Source organism: Mucor velutinosus, assembly GCF_035048745.1.
Source record: "Mucor velutinosus strain NIH1002 chromosome Unknown tig00001569, whole genome shotgun sequence".
Classification (NCBI taxonomy): domain Eukaryota; kingdom Fungi; phylum Mucoromycota; class Mucoromycetes; order Mucorales; family Mucoraceae; genus Mucor; species Mucor velutinosus.
In genome coordinates, this window is record NW_027041921.1 from 414,592 (window position 1) to 439,324 (window position 24,733).

Consider the following 24,733-nt stretch of genomic DNA (forward strand, 5'->3'; position numbering starts at 1 on the left):
TGATTTAATGTGATGACCCCAAGACTACATTTGCTTTCCAATTTGTACAAGGAGCATGAGCAATGTATCTTCTGGTATCTGACAGTTGGCAAGCGTCGAATCTAATAATAACCTGAGTAGCATGGTCAATTCCTCTAATTGTATATGAAACTGTATTTTCCGTCATTAAACAAACATATGCTGCATTTATTAGTTAGTAATAGTAGTTGTAATGTTGCATTAAATATTTCCATCATGATCAATCTGTTGATTGAACGACACCTTTGAAGGTATGTCTACCAGAAATAAACCAGAAAAAGATGGAGAAGCACATGACAGCACCGATCATTAGGGAAGACCAGTTCATATTTTCAGGATTTACAGGTGAGGCCGATGGAATGCAAAGAATCACAGCAAAGAAGCTTGCCCAGATAACACTGATAAAGTTGAGAGGTAATCCAAACTTGCCCAAATGGAAAGGGCCTTTTGGCATATCATTTCGGACCCAAATAAGACGACAGAGCAAAGGTAAACCGTAGGATACGTTAATTGAAATGACAGCAGCACTCATAATAGCCTGCCAATAAACCACAGAGCCAAATGAAGGCAAAATAACCAAGATACAGATGACAAGTTGCACCAAAAGACAATTGATGGGAATACTGCGGTCGCCAGAGATATTGTACAGAAACTTAGAGTAAGGCAATACACCATCACGGGATAAACTCCACATGAAATTGCCAGCAGCAAGAATTGAATTGCAAAGGGATCCGATTTGAGCAACTAGCAAGATGACCAAAAAGAAGGCTGTGATAGCAGGGCTGTTGGTAGCTCTCAGAAAAAAGGTAGCAACTGGCATGTCAGAGTTCAACAGCTCATCAATGTCTTGGATGGAGAATAAGGTAGAAATGATCAAGGCAAAACCTTGCAAGACAGCACCTATCACGCAGATGACGATACCTCTAGGAGCAGTAGTTGCAGCATTTCTTGTGCCTTCGACAATCTGTGCACCACATTCGTATCCAACTAATGCCGAGTTATTAGCATCGTCGTATAACGTTTTGACTTGAATACATACCTAGAGCCCATCCAGATGCTAACAAACCAATCAAAAAGACCAAGCCATCACTCTCATATCCAGTCTTGTTTACAAAGTTGGTGAAAACCCATTTAGCAGTGTTATGAGTGGGAGCCATAGCAGGAACGGTGATGATAACAATCAGTGTTCCAATCAGCACCCAAACAACCATAAATTGGTTCAAGTATGCACTGAACCTCAGGCCCAAAATATTGTATAAGGTGCCTGCTATTACGAGTCCTATATAAAGGCCAACAGATGCCCCTTGTGAACTGATCTGATTTTCGTTCAAAGTATTTGCGATCGCATAGATAAAGTCACCTGCTGTGTAGGCTAATGTCATTACCACTGCGATCAAGCCTGTGAGATACGCATATCCATTGATCCAAGCCATGACTATAACAAAATTCAAGTTAGTTGCTATAAAATCAGAGGAATTGCATGACTAACAAGGTGCCCATTTCTTATCACTCAGCATGAGCGACCACGAATAAACACCTCCTGCTAAAGGAAATGCTGAGATGACTTCGGCCATAGACAGTGCGATACACATCACAAAGGTTGACACAATAAGCCAACCCCAAAATAAAGCTGCAGGACCTCCAGCACTCAAACAGGGACCGAATGTTACCATCCAACTAGGCAGCACCGCCATCGTTGAAAAAGCAAACCCAAATTGAACAAACAGGCTGATCTCACGTTTGAATTCTTGCTTGTACCCGAGATCTTGCAACCGTTGAGCATCCGCATCCAAGTTGTTTGTTTCCACATGTCTAATATCTACTTTCTCAACAGAGGGTTGATTGTGTATAGATGATGTCTCATTCGCTACCTACATTTTTGAATAGCAAAGTTAGCAGATGTGGGTACGCTTATGCAATTGAAGCATCTGTATCTCAGATCTTTCATATCACACCGACATTTTGTTGTCAATGCAAATCAAAAGAGGTCTGAACGAAAACCTAATACAAAAGATGATACTCACATTTCTATTCGTCATTCTGAAGGTATATTATATGATGTGCTTGGTTTGGGTAACAAGTGTATCAGAGATAATAGTATATACAAAGGCAATTAAACAAAAAAAAAAAAAAAAAAAATCTCGAACATCAAATCAGAATATGGTTTGTTTATATACACATCGACTTGTGATTTGCATATCGTGTCAATTAAGTCCTTGAAAGCTAATACATAAGGTAGAACGTACTTTTATGCGACATAATTGATAGCTTTGCGTATCAATTTCAACAATGATAAGACACAAACATCCGTTGTTGGCATAAATGCATCACATGGCTATTTGGACTTCACTTTATTTCCTATTCCATTGTGAGATATTGCAATTACGTTGGGCTGTATCACGATCGCTGACAAATAGAAACAATCTTAATAGGGAAGGCTATGCGAAAAAAAATAGAGAATACGTTGTGTGCTAGGCAAGTTTGGGAAAACTGTTTTGAAGGATACACTCTTAATCATGGATTATGAGATGGATTAATGCACATTTTGAAAGGGCGATATCTCTGGAAGATAGTAGCGTTGTACTCCTGTGGCATTTAGGTTCATCATCACACGATAAGACAATTTGATTGTGAGAAGGGAGCACAAGAAATCCGTTTGCGCAAGAATATTCACATACAGACTCGGTTTAGCAATGACAAGAACAGCAATGATGTGAGTGTTCAATGATATTTCCAAGACTTCTAATTGTCATCCTCTGTATCAGGTACTACAATGCCAGTGAAAAGTTGTTGTTACATTTGCAGAGAAAATAACCATATTCGTGCATTAGCGAGCTAGTAATATGATCAAGTGTTTTAAAATCATCAATTGATGCAATTGGTGCTCAATTGAAATGATGAAAGACGCTAATTTTGCACGCTACAAATAATTGCATGTCTGTAAATTGTTACCATATAAAGGCCGGGCCCGAAAGAGTGTTTATTTGGATTGCATGCGCAGCATTGTGCAAAGGCATATGATGTAGTAGCAACTCGATCAATGATTATACATCAGCGTTGAGTTGTAATATTGGCATGCTCAAGTCTATATTACCAGTTTATATTGAGAAATCACATTTTAACTCTCCATCATTTCTTGCGAGCCGTCTATGAGCATTTTTTTTGATGTGGGTCTGACTCTTCTGCAACGATCTACATCTTTTCAAGTGGAAATGATTGGTAAATGGGTGCTCGATATACCTGTGTTGCCTCACTATTAAAAGCTATGTCATTCACAGCGAAATTTAAATGCATATCAGCCGTAATTTCTCGTGTTAAAAGTCGTTTTAAACCGCCAGAATAGCTGGAGGGTAAGCCAATGACTATAAAGATGATGAACAATATTTACTCATCATCAACTGAGCTATTATATTGTTCAAATCCCCCCTCTTCATGACAAGTTGACTCAAGGTATCCGGGTGCTTGATATTGGCTGTGGACCTGGTTGGTGGACATTGAACATAGCTCGCTTGTATCCCAATTCCAAGTTCATTGGTACCAACGTGGTCGACGTCGTTGCCACTGAAGATGTTTCTCCTAATGCCAAGTTTCAATTGTTGAATGCTGGAACTGGGCTAGACTACTTTAAAGATGAATCATTTGATTTTGTATTTCAGCGCTTTTTGGTAATGAGATTTCCAACAGACCAGTACATTGGTTTTTGTCAAAAAAAAAATAAAGCGAATCCTCGAGCCAGGAGGAGCTATCGAGATCCTTGAGCTTGTTAGCGAATACAAGAATGCGGGTTCTGCATTCAAAAACATCAATCTCTGGGGTAAGTTAGTAGTCCACACATCTTACCCTTTGTTCATCAGCCAATGAGGCTTTGGTGGTTCGCAGCATGAACTCGTATGTCGTTGACAAAGTCTCTACTTCTCTCGCTGATGCTAATATGGAAGAAGCTTTCAAGGAGGTTGGTCAATATGAAATTTCTACTCGTTTCCGACTCATCTATGCTACCAAATGATCATCATAATATAAAAATTTATAGTTGCTGGGCACTTTTATTTCAAATACTACATAATTACGTGTCAAAACAGTTTTGTTGTGATTGAAAGAGCTATAATACTCTCCAATTCGCATTTCCCTCCATATTTGCTTCAGAAACGTCGATTGATATCATGAGAAAGGCTGGCTGGCCACCAGCCGCCAGAATTGATTCAATCGCCGCCTGGCGTTCTGTCCTGATTTGATGATTTTCAGACTTTTTCGACAACAATCGACCTATTTTGCCAGATTCGACCATGTAAGTTGTACACATTCTCCAACACCCTCTTAAGCATCCTTGAAGTATTTTTCAAGGCGCACCTAATGGTGCTATTTACAAGAGGTGTCTTGATATAGCTCATGGAGCAATTTATGAAAACATGAAATGAGGTTTTTGGCAAAAATGTCGAGATTTTACATATCAAGATGCCATACAAACAATCTCAAGGGCTGCACTGGACCCAGAGAAACATTTTGACTTGATATATGCTATAGCAAAAGTCTTGGTTTTTGAGATGAAAATCGCGATCGTTTGATTTTCGATGAAAACCATGAGGTATACCTCATGGATTTTGGTGGATTTTTGGCGATCTTAAAAAAGTTGAGCAAAGGTGTCAGAAAGTAAGAGCTAGACGAGAGTAATTGTTTGGTGCTATTCTGAGGGTCTAAAACAACTTGTAACACGAGAAATCCCTGCTCAAATGTGCCCAAATTTCGCTGTGATCTGCATACTTTTGAGTAGCAGGAAGCAACCCAAGCGTACTATCTGGACGTATATGAATTGTCCGGATAGATACAACTATGGAGCACTCAAAAAAAGCCAGATCTACAGTTATGGGGGCTTCCCATGTGATATTTGTCAATTAATCGGTCCTCATTCAGAGAAGATTTGATGAATTTTACAGTATTTTTATGAGATAAATCTAGGCGGTTGGCGTAACGATCCGTCAATGTGTAAGGTGGCTCTCATCAAAGCAGAGCGAGGGTAGAGAGCCAATCTAAAGAGTAGAAACAATCTTCATCTGAGGAAATCACAGCGAGAATTCTCCAGAATTAGGAGGCAACATAGTTTTGACGAAACCAAAGCATCTCTAAATGAGTAGATTATGGCCGAGTGTGTCCAAATCACTTGAGATTGAGTGGTGGCTAACCATAAACGTCTTATAAATTAATTTAGTTACAGGCACGGAAACCGCAATGTCGGTAATGTGGCGAGTGTGTACATTGAAACACAACCAGTTGGTGTTGCATCAATGTTTTGACTTTGAAATATTTGGAGCGGATATAGACTTTGTACCAGGTACAAGCGATTGATCCGACGGAGGCAAATAGCATCTACCTGTTGCTTTACATTGACTTTTAGCATTCTAATCATGTATAATGGTATCGACAACGCTCTACAACTACAAAACAAGCCATTAAGTTAAGCTTGGAGACTGCATTACTTTGTGACGCCCTGTACAAGCCGCCAAAAAGAGTATAAATAGGCCACCATTTTGCCCATTCTTTAAATTTCTTTTCTTCTTCTTTTCCTCAGGCTCTCTGTTCTGAAAGTGGAATGGTCGTAGTAGCTCCTTCTCTGTGAAGCGATACTGAGAGAGGTGCGTGCAGCTCCCATCAGGAAGCCGTAGGGACAGCAGTAGCGGGTGCTCTAGTAGTGGGCGATCGTGTACCATCTAGTTCTACCCTGAAGAGGCACACGGGCCGTCTCTGAAAGTTGCAATGTAAATGAAAAATTTTTTGAATCAAACACAAAACATATAAATGCGTACTATTCGTGAATAAAATGGCTGAATGCTTAATCATTGTCCTCACCATGTGTAATGCACTAGTTGCAGCATATCATACCTAAATATCTTAAAACAATTGATAAATGATACGAGTTTTGGCCATTGCAAGATCCTTTTGAAAATGGCTTTACGAGTTTTTGGCACTCTATACATCTTTGCTTCAAATTGCTGTTATGGATTATCAAACATATGGAAAATTAAACACTTGTTGAGCGAAATGTACTCTTCAGTGAGTCCGTTCTTACGTTTCATTGCATTCGAAACTGGAGACAACAGTAGGCCAACATCAGATCTGCTCTCTCTGTATCAAATCAAACGTGCCATTCCTCTGCTTGAACACTTTGAAAACAGGGTTATCTAAACCCTTGTTTTTTGGCTTTGCATAAGCATTTCGTGAGCTACCGTTTACTTTGCATCATGAAAGTGGCACCATTGAAATCTCCAAACGAATTCGCTTTCAAATGATATGTATGACATATAATCACACCAGTTCTTCTTAGCTTCACATTCACCCTTTCATCCTCTCTATCTCTTCTCTTGATGCTGCTTTGTTTACCTTTTGTACAAGAAAGTTTATTGAGCCCACTTTCGCAAGCCAATGAGCTGCTTTAGATTTGAGACTTGTTAAGGAGAGTAGCTTGGAAACTCATGATATAAAATGTGTTGTATTCTGTATCAATTGAATAGAATCAACCGTAAAAATGTATTATTACTTTCTACCTATATCATATAGTGTCCTTCATCTCGCGTTTGTTGGGCATTTCTTGCTCTCTTCTTTCGTGATTTACACAATTGAGGTTTGGGAGGTATGGTTACACTCTCTTTCCGAATGTGTTTCATCTGTTAATTGCCTTGAGAGTTAACTAGCCCCCTATTTAATAAGTAAACGCTGGTACAGTAGCGATATAGAGTCAATTCGATTGGATCTCTCTGTACAGAGATCTAGCGCTGGATTTTTGGCAGTTTGATTAATGTGTCTATATATTATGAGAGTGAATATGATTGCAATGGTGCTACTTGGATCCTTCACCATCTCATTCACAATCGCTGTATATCAAATCTGCCACTACTATTATATCAACATTCGCAGTATATACAAATCATCGACGTTCCCATACGTTTGTGTAGACGCACAGCTTTGTAACGTACATACCTGGTATGCTATGGCATTCATCAAGACACCAAGAACCAGATACACCCATCTCTGCTGTCAGAGCAGACACATACATTGACGCTACCTCATAATTACAGCATATGTGAAATCATGTAGTGATTCAGGATATTTGCTCTACAATCAGGCCCTCTTGAACACTCTAACAAGGGGGGGAATTACACAATTATTATCTACAGCCTCTGCTAGATTTCATGCTGTAGCCGCATGTCCATCAATGCTTGGTCAAAGCAGCATTTTATCTGCCAGGTAACGAGAATTTCTGGATGGCATGTTAAATACACCCCTTCTGGCTCACACATCCTGTATAGTTTGGGTGCTTTCCGCACACCATCTACCATCACTAACACCACCACTAGCTTTGGAATAACACAAATGCGTTTCGTCGCATACAGCAACACTTGTCAACTCTCTCAAGTTGTTCGCAAAAGAGACATGGATTTTTAGCTTGTTTAGCCACCAAAAATGGTCTTCGTATTGTCATTAGACGTCGCATGAAAGGAAGAAAGTTCTTATCTCATTATATTGATTTACATTATATATCACGAGTTTTTATGTTTCAGATGGCTTTCTACCTTCGCTTCGCTTCGGTGAGAACCAACCTGCACAGCAGCAGCTCGCGCTAGCGATTGTCCTTGCGTATTTTATCAAAACACTGCTACGTTCATGTTGACCCTCCACTTACACATGAAATCCCTTCATATTATCTGTGGATCTGATTATTATGCGATGCTCTACATCCATACACACGTAGTTAATTCGTATACGGGCAAGCAGTATACTGGTATTTCCCCTTTTTAGCCTTTAGTGTCCCTAATACAGCAAAATCTGAGTGCATTTGAGCTGCGTTTTCTTGCATTCAAGGCCGTTTTAGATGGTCAGAAGAGCCCCAAATAATTGCTCTCATCTAGCATTTACTTGCTGATATCTTTGCTCAACTTTTTTTAGGACCCAAAAAAAACATGGCCAAAAATCGACCAAAAAGCATGAGGTGCCCCTCATGGTTTTCATTGAAAATCAAACAATCGCGTTTTTCACCTTGAAAATGAAGACTTTTGTTACGGTATATCTTGAATCAAAATGTTTCTATCGATCTAACGTAATCCCTAAAATCATCTCTGTGGGACGTTGCTATATAAAATTTCGACATTTTGGCCAAAAACCTCTTTTCACATTTTCATGAATTGCTCAATAATCTTATTAAAAACATCTGCCTTACTTGGTACCATTGGATGCGCTTTGAAAAGTACTCCAAGAATGTATTAGGAAGTATGGGGTGAACATCGCATTTTATATAGTCGAATCAGGCAAATTAAATTAATTAAGTCGAAGACAGATTGAAATCAACAAATCGAATGAAAAATCTGAGGCGAAGATTCAATGATTTTTGGCTAGGAAGATCAATCAGGAAGGCATGCCCATCAACTGTTTTCAATGACTTTAATTGGACCTATACATCCAATAGCTAGCACTTTTTGTAATTTAAAACATCTAATCATCAAATAAGTGGTCAAAAATTAAAAAAATTGCCAGGAAAACCACGCAAAAGCAAATGCGTAGTCGAGACTGGCGAATAGATGTACTCAATTCAGTTGTGGCTACCTGCAAAATATGTTGGATCAAGGCGGCGACGGCTGCTTACCCAGTTCAACTATTACAGGGAAGCAATGGAAGGTTCTCACTGAACATTAAGCAAGGGCAACAAGTGATCTGTCAGTATTAGTAGATCGAATATAAAGAAATGTATTAGAGATTAGCCGATACACTGTAACTTCCATCTTAACTGATTATAATTGCACTGAGGAAACATTTGTCCTCGAATAGGAATTTTAAGAGCACATAAGTGCCACTTTGTTTTTTGAGTAAGCATACCGTTTAATTCTACAGGTACAATCATCATCTCAGACAATGAGACTACGTGCAAGAGTTCATCAAGAAATAATGCTTGTATGCTGGAAATCGTGTTTTCTGTTAGCATCTTCATTCTGATTGTCTTTAGCCCACAACAGTGAGGTATGCCCTGTAATTTGTGCGGTAGAAACGACGTTTGCCCAATTGACCTGAGCTTTTAAAAGAGATTCCTCTGCCCTCACAAAGACTGTAACGCCAGACCGATCCATATACAGCCAGCCCTCGTGAACATATCAAATACAAACATGAGGGCAACGTAAATACACTGATTCATTATATTTCAATTCAAACAGTTGTTTATGCTTCCTTTATAGACATCTGATTATTTAGAGAACACTTACAGCAATAGATACTGTATAGCATCCAATGACTGAAGATAGAGACATTATAAAAGAAGAGCATTGAAGTATTATACGTTTAGCATTGTTAACAGACGTCTGTGCCACAAGCTTGATAAATGCTGGTATTGAACATCCAATGTGTTATCAAATGATAAGGAGTCTCGTCTCTTATCAAGCAAGCTCACACACACAGCCATATCCTATCTATATTTTCTCCCCCAGCTATAGATGAACCTGATAAACACTGGCATTTTCTTCCATTCCGCATCTTCAAAGCCTGATCTTCTTTATTCGGTAACAAATAAAGCTTTTCTTTTTTTAGACGGAGCCTCTCTGTTTGGAGCAAATGTGATTTAAAATTCTCACCCTTCATTTGCTAAACGTTTCTTTTTCTCTCCTGCTTTTCTCAGTTTTACATGTTGATCAACCATAGCATTTTAAGAGTGGGCTTGTCCAGTGCGCTGAAAAGATCCTTCTATAGCACTCAGGTAACTATGATCAATACCTTGCCGGGTATGTCCCCATCTAATCTGATCTATTACATTGTATAGGCAGCAGCTGTGAGATTGGTAAACACTCTCGAGATTACGCCATGACAAGCAAGGTCGCTGACAAATATACACTGTAGGTTCCGGATCTTGTCTGCCCAGAAGAAACCGAAAAGCATGTTGTTTCCAAGCATTTGGTTGACAACTTCGACCGTCATCACAATTACCTTCGTATATCCTTGACAGAACGTTGCAATCTACGATGTAAGCCAAGTGTATTTCATGGCGTTTTTACTCATATCTCACATGAATTTGCAAATCTCGCCAGGCACGTATTGCATGCCAGAAGAAGGAGTACCATTGACACCCAACGACCAATTGCTCAACACAGAAGAGATCCTACGTCTTGCCAGACTATTTGTCAGCCAAGGCGTTACTAAGATCCGTCTCACTGGAGGAGAACCCACCGTGCGTCCTGATATCATTGAATTAGTGCAACATTTAGGACAACTCAAACAACATGGATTACAAAGCCTCGCCATGACATCCAACGGCATTGCCTTGAAAAGAAAGTTACCAGCACTTGTGGAAGGAGGCTTGGACACCTTGAATGTGAGCTTGGATACGCTGGATCCACATTTATTCCAGATCATGACTAGAAGAAAGGGATTTGATAAAGTGACGGGTGCGATTGATGAAGCTGTACGGCTAGGGATGCCACATGTCAAGATCAACACTGTGGTGATGCGTGGCATCAATGATCAGGAAGTGCTGAATTTCGCCGCTTATACAAAGGGAAATCCTGTCAATGTGAGGTTTATTGAATACATGCCTTTTGATGGAAACAAGTGGAATCGAGACAAGTTGGTACCTTATAGAGAATTGATGGATCGCATTGAGAGCATGTACGGTATATTAACCAAGTTGGGCGATGGCACGAACGATACGACCAAGGTATATATATATATATATATATAAAACATGCACACACGTGCTCTCCATTTACCCCTCTGAACATTAGCATTACCAAGTGCCCGGTTACCAAGGTAAAATTGGGTTCATCACATCCATGACAGAGCATTTCTGTGGCACATGCAACCGTTTACGTATCACAGCTGATGGCAACATCAAGGTGTGCTTGTTTGGTAATGCCGAGGTGTCCTTAAGAGACATGATGCGCCAAGGGAAGACGGATGAGCAACTATTAGAGATCATTGGAGCAGCAGTGAAAAAGAAAAAGAAGCAGCATGCGGGTATGTTTGAACTGGCCTCAAGGAAAAACAGACCAATGATTCTTATCGGCGGTTAACATACACACAAGAGACTTTGTATATCATTACAGCAGTACTATTTATTCCCTTCATCTTCTTGCATCCTATATACATATAGCAACACACATTTCACTTTTATTAAAACATCTTTGCCCCTCTCATGTATATGATTTACTGTTGTAATGATATATGATGTCTTGATCTGATGCAACGTGGAACTAATTCTGTCAATGGGGCCATTTGTAGTTGTCAAGCACCGAAATGTTTCTTCCAAGTTCACTGTGCCACTCCATATATTGCCACCTACATCCATGTTGCAATTCAACAGCGCACGATGCTATTCCTCAAACAGCAAGAGCGATGATGAGGTACCTAGACTTACACACACAGATCCACACACGGGTGAAGCAAGAATGGTATCTGTCACGGAAAAGGTACCTACCAAAAGAGAAGCCAAAGCCATTGGCCGCATCATTCTACCAGACCAAGCATACCAACTGCTGAAAGAAAATCACATCCATACATTGAAAGGCAATGTACTCACAGTAGCGCAAATAGCCGGTATTCAAGCTGCCAAGGCCACCTCCAATTTGATTCCCCTCTGTCATCCGCTGTTATTGGGCCTGATTGATGTCCGTCTTTGGTTGGACGATGACAACAAGAGTGTTGAATGCGAATCCACCGTGCAAACATCAGGTAAAACGGGTGTAGAGATGGAAGCACTCACTGCCACCAGTGTTGCTTTGTTGACAGTCTATGACATGTGTAAAGCCGCTTCCAAAGAGATGGTCATTGAAGGTATTCGAGTTATTGAAAAGACTGGAGGCAAAAGTGGACCATGGAAATCCAATCTTTGATGGCAGTCTAAATAAATGAACATTTTGAATGCCAGTGTTGGTTTTGCTTATAAAAAGGCTAGTAAAATGCTGAAAAAGTTTTCTTTTTTCTTTTCTTTAAACTAAAATACGGGCGTGAGCAGAGTCGTGGTATAAGCGAATCTTTATCAATGGGCCATATCGCGCTACTCATCCCCACGAGCAAAAAAGGCTTGATATCTTGTATATCAGCTGGTACATTGGCCCTAGTTATCACTCGGTTCTTTCCAACTGATTGACGCTAATCCAACTGTACGCACAATCTATACCTTTTTTTTTATATAAAAAATGAAAATGAAAATGAAAAAAACAGAATGTAATAGCATGGCATATTGCATTGACATACCCGTCTCGAAATTGTGCTGTTGCCAGCCTTTGTAACATACTACCACTTTTCATCCACTGACCCAATAAAACCATCCCCCCACGCTTTTAAATCCAACAATTAACAAGACAAGATATAGATCTTTCAATGTTTATTTTTTGTTATGTATATAATATTCATATTTACTAAGAAAATATTTACTCTTCAGAAGCAACAGGCTTCTTTTCATCACCGGTGGCACGAGTGTAGATGACTTGAGCGTGGTGACGAGAGATGGCCTTGATCAAACCTTGAGCTTCGAGCTCGCGGATAGCAATACGAGCCAAAGAACCGTTCAACTTGAGACGATCAACCAAGACAGATTGGGAGATGAGCTTGTAGGTGGGGACTTCCTTGAACAAACGATCGTAGGTAGGCTTATCGAGGATGACCAAGTTGTTTGCCTTGTCCTTGACCTTCTTGGCAGACCACTTCTTCTTGGCCTTCTTACCTCCAGAGCTTGAGCTGGGCTTACCGGCAACGTCCTTCTTAGCCTAAATAGGATGGATAGTAGCATGTTAATCATAACAATGTTGTAAGAGATGGAGTCATCATGATCATAATCGTCGTTTGAGTCAAAACAAAGAGAGCGTGGTTGAGGCTGATAATGATGCATGTCCAATCGTGATAACCATGGCGTCTCTATTGATGGATGTATATGGTACGGTATATTGGGATGTTGCGATATGTTGAAATGATCCATCCATCCATCCATCCATCCATGTAATAATTTATCTCTGCAACCTCCAATGACATCCAAATCTCATCCCATTCCTCTTCATCTTTGTTTTGTCTCTGACTCTATGATATATGATAGGATGGTGTGGTACTTTACCATTGTAAATTTAGAGAAAGAACAGAAATAGGGATGCTAATCCATAAGACTCTTTTGTAATGGCACGCACACGCTTTTCTCAGAGCCTAACTCGCCCCCCCCCTCCCTCCTCAACTTTCATTCAGCAAGTGAATGTCAAGCACACTCTGGCATTTTCACACCTCGGAATGGCATCATGTCCGGGTAAGAAGCATAGTGAAGTATCCGGACGTAAAGAAATGATACACATTTTGCTAACACGCTTGTCATTTGGCAGTGAAATGCTGCAGGATTTGTGGCGACTGTATGTTTTCATTCCATACTTTTTAAACGCTACTTCACAACATTTACCTCTTCATCTCGTTGTTCTTACTATAGGCATGCCAGATCAACGCGGGCCGTTCTTGGTTGTCAAAAGTGGAGTCTTAATAGCATTCAAATCTTGAGAGCAATCCAAAAAAAAAGTCTATTATCTCTTGATCATTAAATAATTGATTGTTGTCTACAACCCCTCTTTTCTCTCTCTCTCTCTCTCTCCAACTCGCTAAAAAAGACATAGTTATGGTAGAATACTTATATAAAGCCCTAGGACTCCAAAGCACTGCCACACTCATAGAAGTCAAGAAGGTTTGTAACATTTGCCAAGTCGTCCTCTATTTATTGTAGCAGCTGATTTCATTGTTTATAGGCCTATAGAACTCTAGTAAGATGTCCATCATGTATGAGAACCTGCATAAAAAGTAACCTAAATGTGTAGGCAAAAGAATATCATCCAGACAAGAACAAAAACGGCGCAGAAAGGGTATAATTGCTTGTCAATTGATACAACATGAGCCAGATTTATTGATCCAGTGTGTCAAATGTATAGTTTAAAGAAATAAACAATGCTTACAGTATACTAAGCGACGCAGAAAAACTATCAGAATACAAACGAAAGAACCCAACAGCATCATCATCAAAGACATCATCAACCTATTCAACGTATGATAAGTACGGGTCCGGCTTTGATACTTTTACTGGAAATCCGTTTTACGATAAACTCTTTAATCACTTTTTCACTGGAGCTTTTCGTCCAGGACCACCACCTTCAGCACAACGGCCACCACCACCACCACCACCAAAATTTCGTACAGAGCGACAAACATCACCACCGCCTCCAGAAAAACCACCGAGTATGTGTACATTCATTTGATCGAGTAGATTGGGTTGATTAAAATTCAAATGTTGTTCAGGAATGGATTTTGACATTACCACCGAGTGCTCTTTGACCTTGGAACAAATCTACAACGGAGCCAAGGTGGATCTACAATACTTTGAAGACACTGACTGCGATCTGTGTAAAAAGTGAGTAAACAACAGAAGGCGGCTTTGGACAGAGATACTCATACTACAACCAGCAACAAACGTCACCCAAGCCTCAAACGATACAAGCAGTGTGAACGATGCGAGGGATCAGGTTGGCTTAACCCTCAATTGGCCAGCAGGAAAACACAGGAACCCATCACATGTGTATTCTGTAAGGGCCAAGGTCGAGTCAAGCACTATCGCGATTGTGTGAAATGTATGGGTGAAACGAAAAGAGCAAAGAGCAGAAGAGTCAGGATCCCCAAAGGAATTAACAAGAATCATGCTCTTCGCGTGCGGGAGGAGGGATACTTGAAACCAGATGGCACAAAGGGCAAACTCATATTTCGCATCCGTGTCCTGGAACATGCTGTATTCCAACGTGAGGGCGACAATTTACGTACGACTGTCAAGATTTCACTCAAGGACGCCGTCATGGGATTTGAGAACAAGAGGCTGTTTACACATTTGGATGGAAGAAAGGTGGCTGTGACGCAAGAACCAGGCTTTACAATTCGACCCAACTCGCAGAGACGATTAAAGGGCGAGGGCATGCCCATCTACGGTAGCAAAACGAACGCATTTGGCGACATGATTATCCGATTTGAGGTGGAATGGCAAGATACTGTGCAAATACCCCAGTGCAGAGCTGCCCTGGATACTATCCATGAGTTTTTTATGACCAACCAGGAAAAGAAGTGTAAGGAAGATGTCATTGTGATTGACGATGATGAGGAGAATGCAGAGGCAGAGCAGCGATCCGCAAAGAGACGACGCACGCATAAACCAGCACCATCACCAGCAGCAGCAGCAGAAAATGTGCTACAGGACATGTCTGAAGAAGAACAAGAGGACGAGGAGGACGAGAAGATGGATGAGCTCAATGATGAGTATGGCGATGACGATAGTGAGTTGGACGTAAATGTTAATTTAGCCTGATATGACATGCAGACTGACGAGTGAATCTGACCGTGTATAGGAAGCTGATCCCAATTTTTATCATGGTTTTTACAAAAAGTACAACTACTACCCCCACAACCACAGTTCATCATTCATATAACATCATGGTTCGCTTCCTTGACCACACTGCATCAGACCACATCAAAGAAAAAGCATTGCATTTTATTAGGGCAATAAAAGCTTGTTGACATCCGATTTATTCAACAAGGTTTTCCCACAAGTGTTTTACAGAGCGTAATTGTTCATTTGATATTAAGGGATGTGTAACCTGGGATAATGAGGTTTTTGCGATATAATGAGGCAGTGCAAAATCATCATGAGTTACCGTTGCTCAGCCTGGCAGAGAGTTACTCTTGTCCGCTATTCCATTACTTATAGCCGTATGCTTGATCATTATATGGCATGCTATAGCCCATTGGCATTGGAACATGATGATAGATAGACGTACGGTAGATCTTTGTTTCGCAACTATCAAATACTGTTTGTTACTACTGCGGTAGATTGATGTTCATCTACTGCGGTAGAGTGATATTCATCTACTGCGGTGGCATTGGATACCATTGCACTATTGTATAGTACAGGTAATGCCCTCTGCTGTCAAGCAACAGCGCATGTAACTGCAGGATATCTTGGTGGTATAGTCGTATGGATCTGTCCATGAGTCTACTTGAAACCATCCCAATAATAGCTTCTTTATCAGATGTAGAATAGACATTAGGAACGAATTCTCGGCCGTTAAACTTTTTTTCAATTCTTGTTTTGGTTCGACCCTATAAAAGAAGGAAAAGAGAGCTTTTAAATGCTCTTTCTCTCCTGCTTTATACACCTATACACATCATGGCGATACCATCGATACCAAGCATTGCTTGGTATTCTGGTACACTTGTGATAACAGCATGTGTCAGTGCGTTTGTGCTGTCTGTACAGCGTGGGTTATATCATAAGCGCATTCAATTAGAAGATAACCCCATTGAACATCATTTGAAATTGGATGTCAAGCGATCTCCTCATGTGCCGTACGCTGACTTGAATCGCCTCAACCGCATCACCCATCTCACCGCTCTCTTGGTTGTCCTGGCTGCATTGGACCTCAAGGCAGATGTGGAACAACAGCAGCAGCAGCAACAACAAGTCGATATGTGGTACATTTCTTCCTCTGTGTTCATCTTCATCTCATGGTTGTATGCCTTGGTGCTTGCGCTGATGTCTCGTCGTTATCAGTTGCCTAATCGCTGGGGCTGGGTGCTGAATGTGCATCTCTGTATTCTCTATTGCGTTGCCTGGGTCGTCTCTGTCTACAAGCTGTGGCAAGCCGCTTCCCTGCAAGATTTGACCTGGATCCAATGTCTCCCTTATCTGTTGCCTGTTATTTTTGGCTTGGATCTCGTCTTTGTTACAATGACAGTGAAGCAGGGTCCACCCTTCTTGGATGAACATGGTCGAGAAGTGTGCAACATCAATGTCGAGTCCATTTTTGGCATCTTGTTTTTGAATTGGTGTACTAAAGTTGTTCAAGTGGTCTCTGACAGAAAGGCGCACGTCAGTGACAAAGACTTGCCTACCATGACACCCAGTTTTCGGGCTCACAATCTCTTTTATACATTTGGTGCCTCGCGTGGAGACAATTTGATTCTGAGATTGATCAAAGGTAACTCGGGAGCGATCGCCATGCAAGTTGGGTTATCCTTGTTTGCAGCTATATTGTACTATGCGCCTGCCTTTTTCATGAATCGTTTGCTTCAGTTCTTGCAAGACTACAACGATGGTATTGATTTTGAGCATCCTGTGCAGTATGGTGTCTTGATTGTTTTGGGAATGGGTGTTTCCATTGTCGCTCTGGGTATCTTTGTGAGTCAGCAATGGTATTATGGTGAGGTGTGTCAAATGAACAAAATGATTACATGCAACTAACTAACCCATTCTAGCGTCATGTGCTGTCCAAGCCAAGGTCAGATCCATGCTTCATGTTGAAATTTACAGAAAGTCGCTTCGTCGTCGTGATTTATCGATGGCAGATGCTAAAGGTAAGAACAGCGATGCTGCCGAGACCAAGGGTAAAGAAGAAGAAGAAGAAGAAGGTGCTGCTGCTTCTACAGGTGCTATTGTCAATCTGATGGGTACAGATGCTGGCCGTATTGTTGACTTCAGTGCCTTGTGGTTTGTCATTATCTCTGCCCCTATTGAGCTGGTGATTGGTATTTACTTTTTGTATCAATTAATTGGTATGGCTTGTATCTACGGTCTTTTGATCATGGTGTTTATTCTCCCTGTCAATCATTTCAACTCAAAATACTTTGCAAAGACCCAAGACCGCTTGATGAAGGCGCGTGATAAACGTGTGTCTTTGATGACAGAAGTGCTGCAAGGTATTCGTCAAATCAAGTTTTTTGCCTGGGAAACCAATTGGGAAAAACGCGTGATGGAAGCCAGAGATGCCGAATTGACTCAACTTGCTGTAACTTACATCAATGGTATCCTTTTTTCGCTTGTTTGGCAAGGGTAAGTCGTTTAAAATTATGACATTGCACTGTTCAGCTCATTTTGGTAAACCCCATATAGAGCTCCCATCTTGGTTACGCTGGTCTCTTTCTTTGTATTCACCAAAATTCAAGGCAACGAACTCTCTGCTCCTATCGCATTCACGGTCATCAGCATCTTTAGCGAACTTCGATTTGCTCTTAACGTGATTCCTGAGATCATGATCCAGTCCATTCAAGCCTATAGCAGCATCAAACGTATCCAAAAGTTTTTGGAAGAAGATGAAATTGAATCCGCTGTTCCTCAAGATCCTCATCAAAAGGTGGATTTGAGTTTTGATAAGGCTACTATTGGTTGGAAAGCGTCCAACGCCTCGGATGCCGATGCTACTGACAATATGGAAGACAGCTTTATTCTTAAGGAAATCTCTGCCAAATTCCCCAACGATGAACTCAGTTTAATTAGTGGCGCCACCGGTGCTGGCAAGACTTTGATGTTGCTCGGTCTGCTCGGCGAAGCTGTCTTGTTGGATGGCAAAGTTGCTTGTCCCCGTGTCCCTCTTGCAGATTCCATTGAATCTGAGATTGGCTCTGCTACTGCTGATATTGACCCTGAAGATTGGATTCTCGATCGCGCTTTAGCTTATGTCTCTCAAACGCCCTGGTTGCAAAACGCCTCTATTCGCAACAACATCTTGTTTGGTTTGCCCTACATTGAGTCTCGTTACAAGAAAACGCTCTCTGCGTGTGCCTTGGACAAAGACATGTCCATTTTGGAAGATGGTGATCGCACTGAAATTGGTGAAAAGGGCATCACACTGAGTGGCGGTCAAAAGGCGCGTGTGGCTCTTGCTAGAGCTGTCTATTCTCGTGCAAAGAACGTACTGATGGATGATGTCTTGAGCGCTGTGGATGCCCATACGGCTAAACACTTGTACGAGCAGTGTTTGATGGGTCCCTTGATGAAGCATCGTACGCGTATTCTGGTCACACATCATGTGCGTTTGTGTCTCAAAGGATGTGGCCTTTTGGTGCACATCACTGGTGGTCGTGCTAGCCATGTAGGCTCGCCTGCTGAACTGCGTGAATCTGGCTTACTGGCTCAAATCATTGAGGAAGAAGACCAAGAAGCTGAGCAAGAAGATGCCGAGGTACAAGCTGTAGAACCCGTCAAACCTATGGTTGATGAGGATGAGGACCAAGAAACAGCTGTTCGTACACTGATTGAAGAAGAAGGCCGTGCTTCTGGTGCCGTCAAATTCAGACTCTACAAAGTCTACTTTGGCTTGGTCGGTAAAACACTCTTCTGGATTATCATGTGTCTGATTGTCTTTGGTGGCCGTGCTATTGAAATTGGTGAAAGCTGGTGGGTCAAGACCTGGGCTGAAGCTTATGATCGCTATCCTCTAGAAGATGGCTTCAACTCGACATTCGTATCTCTTCATGCTGCGCTGAACCCTCGTACATACGCGTTTGGCAGTTATATCTTATCTGGTGCTTCTGAACCTGTATCTATCACTGAAAAGCCTGTTCACAGCGGTCCTTCAGATGGTCAATTGCATCTCAACTACTATTTAGGTGTCTACTGTCTCATTACCATGAGCAATGTAGTTGTAGGTGCTCTTCGTTACGGTTATCTCTATTGGGGTGCTCTGCGTGCCAACAAGAGTTTGTATGCTGGTCTGCTTCATCGTGTCTTCCGTGCCCCTTTGCGTTTCTTTGACACAACGCCTATGGGCCGTATCTTGAACCGATTCTCCAAGGATTTCGAAACAGTGGATTCCAAAATCCCTACTGATTTCATGATCTTTTGGATCAACTGGCTGGCCATCATCTCTGCTGCTGTCACTGTATGTTGTGTACTGCCTACATTTATTCTGCCCATGGTGGTGGTTACTATTGTTAATGTCTTGATTGGCATTGACTATGTGAACAGTTCTCGTGAATTGAAGCGTTTGGACTCGGTTACACGGTCTCCTCTCTTTTCCGTGTTCACTGAGACTATTGCAGGTGTTGCAACAATCCGTGCTTTTGGTGCTACCCAGCAGTTTTTGCGCACCATGATGGATTGCATTGATGCCAATGCGCGACCCTTCTTTTACACTTGGTCTGTCACGCGTTGGGTTAGTGTACGCTACTCCATGTCGTCTGCTGCCATCAACTTTGCCGCTTGTGCTTTTACGCTTTGGAACCTGGGTAAACTGGATGTCGCTTTGGCTGGTTTTGGCCTGAGCTTTGTGCTGATGTTCACTGACAGCATGTTCTGGGGTATTCGTCAATACACGAGTCTTGAAATGAGCTTCAACGCAATTGAGCGTATTGTGGAGTTTATGGAGATTGACCAAGAAGCACCTGCCATTACCAGCATCCGTCCTCCCCCTCGATGGCCGACTCAAGGCGCTATCGAGGTCAGGGATTTGGAGGTGAGATATGCTGCTGATTTGGACCCTGTTATTCGAGATCTCTCCTTCTCTGTTAAGCCAAGTGAAAAGATTGGTATTGTGGGTAGAACTGGCAGCGGCAAATCTACACTGGCTCTCTCCTTCTTCCGTTTTGTCGAAGCCTCTGCGGGTTCCATCATCATTGACGGTATTGATATCAAGGATCTGGGTACTGAAGACCTTCGCTCCAACCTTACCATTATCCCACAAGACCCTACCTTGTTCTCTGGCACACTGCGCTCCAACATGGACCCCTTTGATCAGTTTGATGATGAAGCCATTTATGCTGCTTTCCGTCGTGTTCATTTACTGCCCGATGAAGAAGACCAACAGTCCTCTGCTGCCAACAGTGTATGTGAAAGCAACAGCAGTACGCAGGAAGTCAATACCAATGTATTCAAGGATTTATCCACCATGGTCAGTGAGGGCGGTAAGAACTTTTCTCAAGGCCAGCGCCAGTTATTGTGTCTTGGCCGTGCGCTTCTCAAGCGAACTGGTATTGTGCTAATGGATGAAGCAACTGCAAGTGTTGACTTTGAGACGGATAAAGCCATCCAAAAGACCATTGCCACGGAGTTTTCAGACAGCACTATTTTATGTATTGCGCATCGATTGCATACTGTAATTGAATACGATCGTATTTTGGTCTTGGATCAAGGTAGAATTGACGAATTTGACAAGTAAGTATGGAAGTGAGATACTATAGGGGCGTCTTACTAATTACTATCTCTCTTACTTAGCCCGTATACACTGATCAGTAATTCCGAGTCCTCCTTTTACAGAATGTGCCGCAACTCTGGTGAATTTGACAGTTTGTACGAGCTCGCTAAATCAAAGCATCAACTTGTTAATGTGTAGCATACATGTAAAAAACCATAGAACAAGCTTCAGTAGCACAACATAATAAATTTTTAGACACTTTTATAACCCTACTAATATGGAAACTGAGTTGCCAGGCATTTGTCAGGCATAGTTCATATATGATTAGAGACTTTATACTAAATTACTATTAATCAACAACCAAGTTTCTTCTAACACTTCAACTATTATTATTAATCATGCAATATTAACCAAAGGTCTGCAGTAGCGCCAGCCACCTTACCGCAGAGTCGAAATGCTCATCGTAACGTAAAAAACTTATGATCATCATCCCTACTAAACACTTTCAAAGCCTCAAAAAGGAAAGAAATTGATCTAACAGGTATGTTGATAGAGTGGCGTTATTAAATATAGAATTCAAGGAGAATAGCATGCCTCGCGGTAGTGCTATGTAATTTGCCACCTACTTTCTATACGTTGCAAAAGCATTTATTACTGTATTGCCTTCATGATGGAAATGGCATTGAGTTTGCCAGCCAGCCCCACCAACTGCCAAAATTAATTTCAACTCAGATTCTTAGTGTACTCTAGATTCGCTAAATTTTGATATCTTTCGACTTGATCGAACTATTTTTCCAGATTCGACTATATAAAATATGCTAATCATCCAATGCCTTATTAAGCTTTCTTGGAATGCTTTTTAAAGTGCATTCAATGGTACCAAGTAAGGTAAGTGTTTTGAATAAACTTATTGAGTAATTTATGAAAATATGAAAAGAGGTTTCTGGCCAAAAAGTCGAAATTTTAAATCGCAAGATCCCACAAAAATGATCTCAGGGGTTACGTTTGGTCGATAGAAACATTTTGATTTAATACATACCATAGTAAAAGTCTTCGTTATCAAGGTAAAAAGCGCGATCGTTTGATATTCAATGAAAATCATGAGTGGTGCCTCATGCGTTTTGGTCGAATTTTGTCCATGTTTTTTTGGTCCCCAAAAAGTTGAGCAATAGCGGCCATGAGCAACTGCCAGATGAGAGCAATTGTTTGGTGCTATTTTGACCATCTAAAACGGCCTTGAACGCAAGAAAACGCAGCTCAAATGCACTCAGGTTTTGCTGTATCAAGGACGTTAAGGACTAAAAAGGGGAAATACCAGTATGCTGCTTGCCGTATGCAAAGTAGCTACGTTTATATAGATGTAGAGCATTACATAAGAATCAGATCCATAGATAATATAAAGGGTTTTCATGTGTAAGTGGAGGGTCAAATTGAAAGTAATAGCAGTATTTGGATAAGATACGCAAGGGAAATCGGTAGCGCGAGCTGCTGCTGCATAGGTTGACTTTCACCGAAGGAAAGTAAAGGTAGAGAGCCATCCGTAGCGTAGACACTCGGATAGAATAAAAATTGTAGATTCGATTAGACGGCTATTGCTTCCACAACATGTTCTTTGGGAGGTTTCCTGTCGGTGGGAACAACAGGAATGCCATCCATTTTTAAATATGCTGTTTTATTTGTTTCCAACATTACTGCTTGCTGTGCCAGAAAGACCACAAGTGCCTATAAAGATTAAGATATTCTTGATGGGTAGATATGTTTGCGCTGTGCAAAACATGGGCAAGCTATGATAACTAAAGTGCATCTCAGCTATCTAGGTGCTGAGGTTTATCAGATGCGATAGGCATTGTACAAGATACATTGCTAGTTTGGCATTCAGAACCTAGTATAAATAGAATAACTCTTGGCTTCATCAATAAATCTTTAGTTTTTGTGTCTGATCTTATTCAAGTAAGTCTTTTCTTATTTTTATAATATTGAACATTTTTTATAAGCTACAAATAATAATCCTTTTATTCTTTGTGCTTAACATCTGGTAAATGTTGTTGATTTTTGATTTAAAGTGGTAATCAACGCAAGAGCACTGGCCATAAGGGTCGATTTGAGTAACCTTGATGGGCTTGGATGAGCTATCGTCATAGCATGATTTAATGTTGTTGTATTCAAAGATACAGTATTAACAAATTAAGATAGATTTCAAAAAAGGAAGACTATAAAAAGTAACCAGATACGAAAACTTCTAGATTTATTAACTGATTCAAACACATCCTATTTATAAGAGATCATTACTGATGAATCATCAATCTATCTTGTTGTTTCAACTGAGTCAATACATCGTATCATGTTTATCTAATATCATTCAATTGAAGGATCCGATTCGTTCGATCAGCCATGATGATACAATCTGTAGCCATCATTATCCTTCACTATCAGAGACCATCATAATCGATTATATGATTCACTTCTGTGTCGAACCTAATGTCCTAATGTAGACAGTGAGAAACAATGTAAATCATGATCCGACTCTTGCTGAGTTACTGAATGTCCGCAACCGCTACAGACTCAACAAATGTAACTTTGACAGTTTAAGGTGTGATGTTTGTTATTGAAGTGTGGAACCCTTTATCTGGGATATTGTGCAACTATGGCAGCAGGGCATAGTTGTCATATTTGAATATGCTTGTTATTGATTTGATTTTATTTCGATAAAGATACCATAACCTATTGATGTATCATTTCTAAACCGGATCTCCAAATGCCTACTAGAAACAATCAGTTCAAGCACCGACCACATCAGATCATAAACTTTGACATGAAACAGGATTCAGTTACGATCCATATCATGGCATGTTCAGGATAATAGATTGGATCTATTATCCTATCACCCAAATCAACCCATCTAATACCTTATCCTCACATCAAATCCCTCAATTCGAATAGTATATAAACCCTGTTATTTCCAATGTAATAAACGACATTCTTTATCTGATTAATTTCATACTCTTTTTTAAAAATAATTTATTTCTGATAAATCACCTATTACGACCATCACGGGTGTGATTGAGTACACTGTGACCAGGAGTGATTCATTCACACGATATGAGAGATAAGTGTGCATCTTTACTTTAGTATGCTTAGATGGTTATTGATATACATTTGAGCGCTTTTATTAATACATCCAAATAACATGAATTTGAATGAGAACTATTCGATGAATTTAGGTTTTCAATCAAGTTGAGTTTGGGCGGCTGTTACATTGCAGGTACATCGCATGTTTGGCGGGACATTTGGTACTGGGAGAACCCTGTACCTAATGTACCGTACTACTGTAGTACCACCTATTGTATAATATTCCCTGGAAAATACCGGCACATTTTAAAAAACATTGCTCACATAAAATTATTTACTGGATAATGAACTCAATGATTGCACCTTATATTACTCTTGAATAAAGAAGGACTTAAATTGTTTCCATTTAATTACGCTTTTATTATTACAAACGACAAAATCATGATAAATAACAGATCAACAGAAAATCAACCCGTTGTAAACCGTTCCTCTTTCAATCCCTCAGCCAATCAAATTGCTTGAAAACTCCGCTGACCTAAAAAAAAAATTGCGAGGGTTTCCCTCTGTTTTGATGTGAGGCAAAATTTTAAGCTCCGCTATATATATAGCAATATAGCTGTAACTATCATCAAATTTCCCTCAGGTGCTAGAGCATGCCTTACTTACACCACCTAGCTTTATATCCTGGCGTTGAGCCTCTCAATCATCACTAA

At 40.7% G+C, this 24,733-nt stretch overlaps 6 protein-coding genes across 6 annotated transcripts; 4 read left to right on the top strand and 2 right to left on the bottom strand.

Moving 5' to 3' along the window:
• Positions 1-238: 238 nt before the first annotated feature.
• ATC70_012320 (uncharacterized protein) lies at positions 239-2,057 on the bottom strand (the record flags this gene model as incomplete). The annotated part of the gene is made up of 4 exons (XM_064831495.1): positions 239-1,005; positions 1,058-1,453; positions 1,508-1,889; positions 2,043-2,057. The coding sequence occupies 4 exons, from the start codon at positions 2,055-2,057 to the stop codon at positions 239-241; spliced, it is 1,560 nt and encodes a 519-aa protein (XP_064677775.1).
• A 7,616-nt stretch (positions 2,058-9,673) lies between these two features.
• On the top strand, positions 9,674-11,054 carry ATC70_012321 (uncharacterized protein; the record flags this gene model as incomplete). The annotated part of the gene is made up of 5 exons (XM_064831496.1): positions 9,674-9,745; positions 9,809-9,826; positions 9,886-10,009; positions 10,074-10,699; positions 10,767-11,054. 5 exons carry the CDS (start codon positions 9,674-9,676, stop codon positions 11,052-11,054), a joined length of 1,128 nt encoding a protein of 375 aa, XP_064677776.1.
• A 192-nt stretch (positions 11,055-11,246) lies between these two features.
• YDJ1_1 (Type I HSP40 co-chaperone) lies at positions 11,247-11,873 on the top strand (the record flags this gene model as incomplete). The annotated part of the gene is made up of 1 exon (XM_064831497.1): positions 11,247-11,873. One exon carries the CDS (start codon positions 11,247-11,249, stop codon positions 11,871-11,873), a length of 627 nt encoding a protein of 208 aa, XP_064677777.1.
• Positions 11,874-12,413: 540 nt separating this feature from the next.
• ATC70_012323 (uncharacterized protein) lies at positions 12,414-13,093 on the bottom strand (the record flags this gene model as incomplete). The annotated part of the gene is made up of 2 exons (XM_064831498.1): positions 12,414-12,749; positions 13,091-13,093. 2 exons carry the CDS (start codon positions 13,091-13,093, stop codon positions 12,414-12,416), a joined length of 339 nt encoding a protein of 112 aa, XP_064677778.1.
• A 537-nt stretch (positions 13,094-13,630) lies between these two features.
• On the top strand, positions 13,631-15,400 carry ATC70_012324 (uncharacterized protein; the record flags this gene model as incomplete). Its single annotated transcript, XM_064831499.1, has 7 exons — positions 13,631-13,696; positions 13,758-13,772; positions 13,827-13,871; positions 13,938-14,241; positions 14,302-14,413; positions 14,467-15,320; positions 15,393-15,400. The coding sequence occupies 7 exons, from the start codon at positions 13,631-13,633 to the stop codon at positions 15,398-15,400; spliced, it is 1,404 nt and encodes a 467-aa protein (XP_064677779.1).
• Positions 15,401-16,210: 810 nt separating this feature from the next.
• Positions 16,211-21,149, top strand: ATC70_012325 (uncharacterized protein; the record flags this gene model as incomplete). The annotated part of the gene is made up of 4 exons (XM_064831500.1): positions 16,211-17,243; positions 17,299-17,872; positions 17,933-20,971; positions 21,032-21,149. 4 exons carry the CDS (start codon positions 16,211-16,213, stop codon positions 21,147-21,149), a joined length of 4,764 nt encoding a protein of 1,587 aa, XP_064677780.1.
• Between the last annotated feature and the right edge of the window lie 3,584 nt (positions 21,150-24,733).